Source organism: Lycium ferocissimum, chromosome 6 (assembly GCF_029784015.1).
Source record: "Lycium ferocissimum isolate CSIRO_LF1 chromosome 6, AGI_CSIRO_Lferr_CH_V1, whole genome shotgun sequence".
NCBI classification, from domain to species: Eukaryota; Viridiplantae; Streptophyta; class Magnoliopsida; order Solanales; family Solanaceae; genus Lycium; species Lycium ferocissimum.
This window is the reverse complement of record NC_081347.1, coordinates 22,979,200-22,987,368: the sequence shown is the minus strand read 5'-3', so window position 1 is coordinate 22,987,368 and position 8,169 is coordinate 22,979,200. Positions and strand designations below refer to the sequence as shown.

At 38.0% G+C, this 8,169-nt stretch overlaps 1 protein-coding gene across 1 annotated transcript; it reads left to right on the top strand.

Annotated features, from left to right (window-relative positions):
* The first annotated feature begins 5,589 nt into the window (after positions 1-5,589).
* On the top strand, positions 5,590-6,663 carry LOC132061216 (F-box protein At5g65850-like). The gene has a single exon (XM_059454069.1). It carries the CDS (start codon positions 5,590-5,592, stop codon positions 6,661-6,663), a length of 1,074 nt encoding a protein of 357 aa, XP_059310052.1.
* The last annotated feature ends 1,506 nt before the right edge of the window (positions 6,664-8,169 follow it).

Here is an 8,169-nt window from a genome sequence, read left to right as displayed (position 1 = left end):
CCAGGTATTCCATTCACCCAGGTTCCACAAAGATGTATCACGATCTTAAGGAGATTTATTGGTGGAATGACATGAAGAAGAATGTAGCGGATTTTGTGGCTAAGTGTCCAAATTGTCAGCAGGTGAAAGCCAAACACCAGAGGCCTAGTGGCTTGGCTCAGAATATTGATAATCCCGTTTGGAAGTGGGAAATGATAAATATGGATTTCATAACAGGTTTACCTCGTTCAGCTAGGAGGCATGATTCAATTTGGGTTATTGTGGACAGACTTATGAAGTCAGCGCACTTCTTACCAGTTAAGACCACGGATGCAGCGGAGGACTATGCCAAGTTGTATCTTCGTGAAATTGTCAAACTTCATGGGACTCCAGTGTCCATTATTTCAGATCGTGGTGCTCAATTCACAGTAAAATTTTGAAAATCCTTTTAGAAAGGATTGGGTTCAAAGGTTAACCTTAGTACAGCTTTTCACCCTCAGACAGATGGCCTGGCAAAGTGCACCATTCAGACCCCTGAGGATATGTTGAGGGCATGTATCCTTGATTTCAAAGGTAACTGGGATGATCATCTACCTCTTATTGAATTTGCTTACATTAACAGTTACCATGCTAGTATTGAGATGGCACCGTTCGAAGCTCTTTATGGGCGAAGGTGTAAATCACTGATTGGTTGGTTCGAAGTTGGTGAAGCAGAGTTGTTGGGACCAGACTTGGTCTATCAGGCCATGGAAAAGGTCAAGCTAATTCAAAAGCATTTGAAGACGGCTCAGAGTTGCCAGAAGTCTTACACAGATGTGAGACGGAGAGATTTAGTGTTTGAAGTTAATGATTGGGTATTTCTCAAAGTCTCACTTGTAAGAAGGGTGTCATGAGGTTTGGTAAGAAGGAAACTTAGTCCCCGCTATATTGGACCATACGAGCACTGCGAAAAGTTGGTCTAGTAGCTTATGAGCTTGAATTTCCAAAAGACTTGGTTGCCGTACACCCAGTATTTCATGTGTCCATGTTGAGAAAGTGTGTGGGAGACCCCTCGTTGGTTATCCCAACTGATGACATAGCAGTCAATGATAGTTTGACTTATAAAGAAGTCCCAGTGAAAATCCTTGATCGTCAGGTTCGCAAGTTGAGAACTAAACAGGTAACCTCAATAAAGGTCTTGTGGAGAAGTTAGAAAGTTGAAGAGGCTACATGAGAAGCCGAAGAAGACATGAAGTCCAGATATCCCTATCTCTTTGAAGAATCAGCAGAAACCGGTAAAGGTATCATACTTCCCCTTTCAGATCCTTCCTTTTATAGTTTCCATCATTAGTATTCAGCCTATTAGACAGTCAGTTTAATAGTTACTCAGTTCAACAGATAATTCAGTCCAGCCCCTTTCAGTTTAGCTTTCATGTACATGACGAGTTAGTGTGCACATGTCGGCAAGATAATCCTTCGACCAAAATCTATCATTCGAGGACGAATGATCCCAAGAGGGAGATATTGTAACACTCGACCTTTAACTTAAGACTTAACCATGAATCCAGACTTAGAAAACCAGATAAAGAATGTGAGAATTGAAAATTTCTCTTCAGCTGTCAGATGGGGATTTACGCCCCAGAATACGGACCGTAAATCAGTATACGGCCCGTATTTCAAGTCGTAAAGTGATACCCCAAATCACTGTGCATTCTGGAATTTGGCATGTGGAATTTTATATTGTTAAATATGGATCGTATTTTGAAATACGGCCCGTAAAGTGGGATCGTATTTAAGAAGGAAACTTAAAACAGTATTTCTGTTTGGAGCATGCTGAAATACGGTCCAGGTTCTGATCGTAAATCGGTTACGGATCGTATTTTGGCCCATATTTCCCGCGCCTTAACCTATAAATACCCCTTCGGTTGTTTTATTTCGTTTTTCATAATTTCAAGCCCTAGAAACGAAGTATTCTTCTCCCAACAAGCCAAAACAACAAGGTAAGTCATTCCAAACCCTTCCAAATAAGTTCTATCATATATGCTCTTAATCTAACCATGAAAACCATATTCTTAACATAGGGTTTTCAAGAAAACCCAATTAAAGAGCAAAACCTTGAAACTCTTTTTCCAAGACCAGATTATTATTCATGTTTAGGGAGCAATTCCGGTATGTTAAGCAACTATCTACATGAGGAACATTGTTTAATCATCCTCATATGTCAATTATGATAACTCTCGAGAAATCCAAATCATGATTTTGCCATGATTTTGCCCTAAAAGAGCTCGGTTTTCGATTATGTTCATTTGTTATGCATGCTATGGACCCTAGCTTAATCTAATAGACTTGTAATTCAATCTACGAGTCTCGGAATGCGAGGCTAAGTCATTAGTCGAGCCGTATAGTCGGGCTTACACACTCTCTTGCTTCATGTTTGATTGGGCCTAAGGCTATAGTTTTGATTCATATACATATGTAATTATTTTTGGGCCTGAGGCCATAGCTTTGAGATCTCATTATTTATTAGTCCTGAGGCCATAGTTGCATGATATTTGCACAGGTGGTTTCTATACAGATCAGCTCATGATATGAGCATTTAGTACATTATACTTTATTTGTTCATATCCTTTATCATTGGTTCAAGTTATTTATCATACTTGTACAATTCAAATGTACTAATGTCCTTATGCATGGGCCCGCACTTCACGGTGTAGTCGACTTTCGGAGGATACAACAGTCGCTTAGCTTCCAGCGCTTGAATACATCAGCTAGTTGGTGAGCCCCTCTCATCCAGGGCTTCCCGTCTATTCCCAGTTTTTCGAGTATTAGTTAGTTCATTAGTATTTGAGGCATGTCAGGGTCTTGTCCTGACCTAGTTAATCTTTCGGTATTTTGATCATAGAGGTTTCATAGACACAAACTTTAGTCAGTTATGTTGGTTTTGCCTCACAATATCTGTTTTCGCATTTTATTATTATATTTGAGTTAGAGCATTCGCTTGCTTCATGTTATATCTTGCATGCTTTCGTGATACAACTATTAGATTCAGCAGCCATGGGTTTGCTCGATCATAGACAACAAAACGAGTGCGTGTCACGCCCGAACCATAGTTCGGGGCATGACAAAGCTTGGTATCGGGCGCGGTTGGGTTCGGTGTCGTAGGGAGTCTGTGAAACCATGTCCGATGGGTCTCCTTTATATGTATGACGAGCGTATGCATATATAAACCATCGACCACGGGACATGTTAAGAAAGCCTCACTTCTTTATATTCTAGATTGTGCAACTAGAGCTATAACTTCAGGATGTCTTCCTAATTCTTGCGTTTACGTAATTTCAGAGGATTATGGCTCCAAAGAGAAAGACTACCAACAATTTGAGCGACTTCAACGCCGCCGTCGCGGGCTATCCGAGCCGAGTCGATCGACGCCTACGCCGGAGACTTCTCCTGCGCTCCCGGCTCGACAGAGATTTTGGCTCCTCAGACTGGAACAACAAATGTGGATGTTGGGAGTGCTATTGCAATGCTCACACAGTTAGTAAGCTCCGAGCCTGCGGCATGGAGAATCCTCGGGGCTAAGTTGCGGGGAAATGAAGCGGCCCGGGTCGGAAGGAAGAGGTCTAATTTTGGAAATCATGGAGAATCCTCCAGGGCTAAAGAGTTCTAGCGGTACACCGAGAATTTCCCAACGAAGCTCTGGTCTTCTCGGGGACAAAGAAGGAAGATGGACCCTCGAGATTTCATTGATGAACGCGGTCGTGGCCTCGAAGATTTATATAATGATGGCGATAGCATAAAACCAAATCTTCCGGTCCAAAACGCATCGGTGGGAGGAATCGAACATCTCGCGGTACAAATGACCATCAGGACCTGCGGAATCGACAGTTCAAAATTTCCAACTTCCACAAGTCTCAACCCGAAATCCGACTATCACCCGAGGCCCCACACACAAAAAGTCGATAGGATCAAAAGTATGTCGAAACGGGTCTTACAATTTTTAAAGTCCCGAACATGCTATGAACGCGGTGAAAGTCGTGGCTTGAATTGTCAACAACGGAGTCTTTAGTTGACCAAGTCAACCCCCAATAGCATAAAACCAAATTTCCAACCCAAGTCCAAAACGCATCCGAAAGCATTGGGAACCGATTTATTTGTATATTGAACATTTACATATGTTATACAACTTTATAATTAAAGTTTACCATCCGGACCTCTCGGAATCGACGTGTTTTCCGAAATATATGTCCATAACATATACCCATATATGTCAATTATATGAATATACAATACATATATACTTTATATATGTATAACTTCAATATACGCTTATTATATACACAAAGGTATAACTATATATATACTATATACTATATATACCACGGAAATATATTATAATTGCCACCCATCCACATAAGTCAAATTAATAATTGGAAGTTGAACAAATAAGCTTTGTGGCGTTATTGAAAAAGTCAGATTTGAGAGAAAGATCAAGAAGTGAATTGATGTGAACGAAAATGAAGAAGGGTTTATATAGGGGTCGTTGTGTTAAAAAAAAAAATTGGGGGCCAATTTTGAGTCTTAAGTCCAAAGAAAGATGACAGTGTTTCGCTCAATTTTCACCGAGGTTTAACTTGTCGTATTAGTGAAAGTCAGTCAAACTTGTAATGTGTCACTGACAGGAAGTTTTTGAGTGACCACACACTGACCTCTCTCTCTTATTTCTCGTGGGGCGTGGTGTGGGCCGGGGGGGGGGGGGGGGGGGGGGCGCCGGTGGGAAGGAGATTGAACAAAGGTGCTGCATTATTGAGGACTGGAAAAATGCAACACACGGCATTGACGACTCTTATCATTTGCGCAATAATTATGTGGACAGCTTCTTTGTGCAGAAGAAGAAAAAAAGGAAAAAGATGGGATGATTGTGAGAAATAACCCGTTTTAGGGTCGCTACTTAGAATATAAACGGCGTTTGTTCAGTAATAGAAAGATGGCCACCAACTTAATTGGGAATTTTTATACTCTCATCACCCGGCCCAAGCTTATAATTAAAATGGGTCATGTGTTTAAGCCCTTATCTGGATTGAGCAGAATAATGCAACGATCATCCTATGATTAAAAGAAGCTACTATCTTTTATTTTAACAAAAGCACAATATACATTTTACTGAATAATACTACTGTCTTCAGTAATCGTGTTGTATCTCGGAAATACAAAGAAAATTATGAGTTAACAGAGAACTAAGTAGAACCAAAACTTGTTTTGTAGCCTCCTCTTCTCAGCGGTAAAATAGTAGTTTATGCTTTGTTTGTTGGACCTTTAAGCAAAAATAAAATAAAACCAAATAATATTTTTTTCTTTGAATTAAAAATTCTAATGCTCACTGGAAATATTGTTCAAGAGGATTATCGTTCCCATTCAAAAGGTGGAGGGGGTTAAGTGAGATTTATACTTCTTATTATGACGAAATTGTTAAACCAAATACCTGTCATAAAGTTGAAAAATAAGATATCACTAATTTTGCCCTTAGTTTTCTACTACCATTAGAAGACGTACAAAAGAGTTTTACATGGAACAAAATAGTTAAAACGCTATGGAGCTGCCCTACTTTACCAAAACTCTTGCAACTTTCTGAACATGAAGCCTGCGACAAAGACAAGAAAACCGTCAATTCCCCAAGAATTAGTCTTTGAAATATTCTCATGGCTTCCTGCCAAGTCTTTAATGCGTTTCAAATGCATTTACAAATTCTGTAATTCTCTTGTATCAGAATCAGATTTCGTGGATATACATCAATGCCGCTCTATGATCCGTACAGGTGGAAAAAAGTTGTTTGCTTGGCAAGACAAGGATTTTTACACTATAGAGGGAAAGGAAGAAGGAAATGCCTCCCGTCTTCGTATTGAGAATTTTAGTGAAAATCTCCTCTACAACCATATAATGTGCACTAATGGTTTGTTTTGCTGCTCGAAGAAATATGAGGAGTGTGTTGCAGTTTGCAATCCTAGCACAAAAGTTGTAAGATATCTTCCCCGCCTCAAAGCGTTTGCTAAAATAGATTACCCTGGATATTACTATTCAATGGGTTTTGATCCACAAGAGAAGACGTATAAAGTTTTGATGACAGTGTCCACAAGAAATTGGGTTTTTACCTTAGGTACAGACAAATCATGGAGAGAGATTAAAGGTATTATTGATTTTGCTGTTACACGTAACAATGCAGTTTACATTAGTGGAGTTATCTATATGTTGAATTATGCCGAGGGGAACGCATTCATAGTAGCCTTTGATGTTAAAAATGAAAATTTCAGAATTATCACATTGTGGAATCCGTCATATCACAGAGCGTATTTTTATAACACAAGAAAAGTGAATGGAAAATTAGCAATCCTTGATATGAGGAATTATTTTGACTGTGGAGATAATATGGACATGTGGATTTTAGAAAATCAGACTCAAAACGAAGGATGGGAGAAGCATATCATTCGAATTCCTCTAGAGAGGACAAGATTTTGTAACTATTGCGATGGAGAGATTTTATTCACCAAGACGATCAAGTCACGTCAATTCATCCGTTTGTGCTATGATGACAGGGAAAAGAGATGGAGAGAGTTTATAATCAAAGGGCTCCCAGAAGTGGGTTTGATCAATGGCGTTTATAGTTATGCTGAAAGCCTCTTCCCAGTTGAAAAGATATGCAATAGTAGTTGACTTTTTCTCAGTTAAGAATTATATGCTGGTTTTGTTTCTGATGTATCCATTTATCTAAAACATTACGCAAGCTTCTATAATAATTTATATTCTTGTCTCATGAAATTCCTCAAATGCTCAAATAGAGTCAACTGGAGTTAATTCCTCAAATGCTCACTCAACTTAAGCAAATTACCTAGTAAAGTCATTTATCCCTTTTTTGTTCCTCATAGTTATTCAAGAGCCTATTTGGATGAAACCAAAAAAGGTTTATAGGTTTGAAAACGAACATAAGCAAAAAAAAAAAAAAAAAAAAAAACTTGGGGTAGCTCAACTTAGTTTATTTAGGCTTAATTTGCTTTTTTTAAAAAATTTAAGCAAACGGGCAATTATTTTGAGGCATTTTAAGTACAAAATGACTTATAAGTTGGTCAGGCAAACACTCAAAAAAGTTGTTTTCAGCAACTTATAAGCTAAGCCAAACAGGCTACAAGTCTATACATTTGCCTTACAAAATAACAATGACTAAAAGTCACTTTAAAAGCAAAGGTCCAAAGTAGTCCCTTAAGTTTGAATTTTCAATTAAAATAGTCTTTATTCTTTAACATAAAACACTAACAGTCTTTGAATTATACCACACAGTACAACTTTTAGTTCCACTCTAAATGTGGTATTAAGAATAACGGAACACACAAAAATTGTGACCGATAACCTTAGAAATGAAAGAAAAAGCTTTTTAAATTTTATCACTGCTGAAAAGAAATATATGAAATAGCCGATATACACTCCATTTGTTTGGAATCTTAGGAGTTCAACAATAAAATAATGTGCTCTACTTATTTACTTTATGAGTAATCTTTATTTTTATAAAATAGTTTAAGTTATTTGTTAGTTTCTTCTACGCTAGAAATTATTGTCAGGAAATTCATAATTAATAAAGAAGGCGATGAATTCCTTCAAACAAAAATACTAGGTCCTAATACCAAAAAAATATCATGTAAAAAAAAGGCATCCCGGTGCACTAAGCTCCCGGTATGCGCGGGGTCCGGGGAAGGGCTGGACCACAAGTTGAAGGAAAAAAATATATGTAAAGATTTTAAAGGATTTTTCGTAAAGAAAAAAATTATAGATGCGTATTGAAAGACATCATGATAATAATATAAATCATTCGACATCACATAAGATGAGGAGATCCTATTTCATAGTTTTGAAATATTCTCATGGCTTCTTGCCGAGTCTTTAATGTGTTTCAAGTGCGTTTCCAAAATCTGTGGTTCTCTTGTACTAGAACCAAATTTTGTGGAAATACATCAATCCCGATCTATGACTCGTATGGGTGGAAACAAGTTGATTGTCTACCAAAATAGGGATTTATACACTATAGATAGAAAGGGAGAAGGAAAAATCTCCCCTCTTCATATTGAGATTTTTATGACGAGATTGTTAAAGCAAATACATTTTGGTCCCTAAAATTGAAAATAAGGGTGTGTTCGGTATGGAGGAAAACATTTTCCAGAAAATGTTTTT

Excerpts from the sequence above, each read along its gene's own strand:
- LOC132061216 (XM_059454069.1), top strand. The coding sequence starts at position 5,590 with ATGAAGCCTGCGACAAAGACAAGAAAACCGTCAATTCCCCAAGAATTA.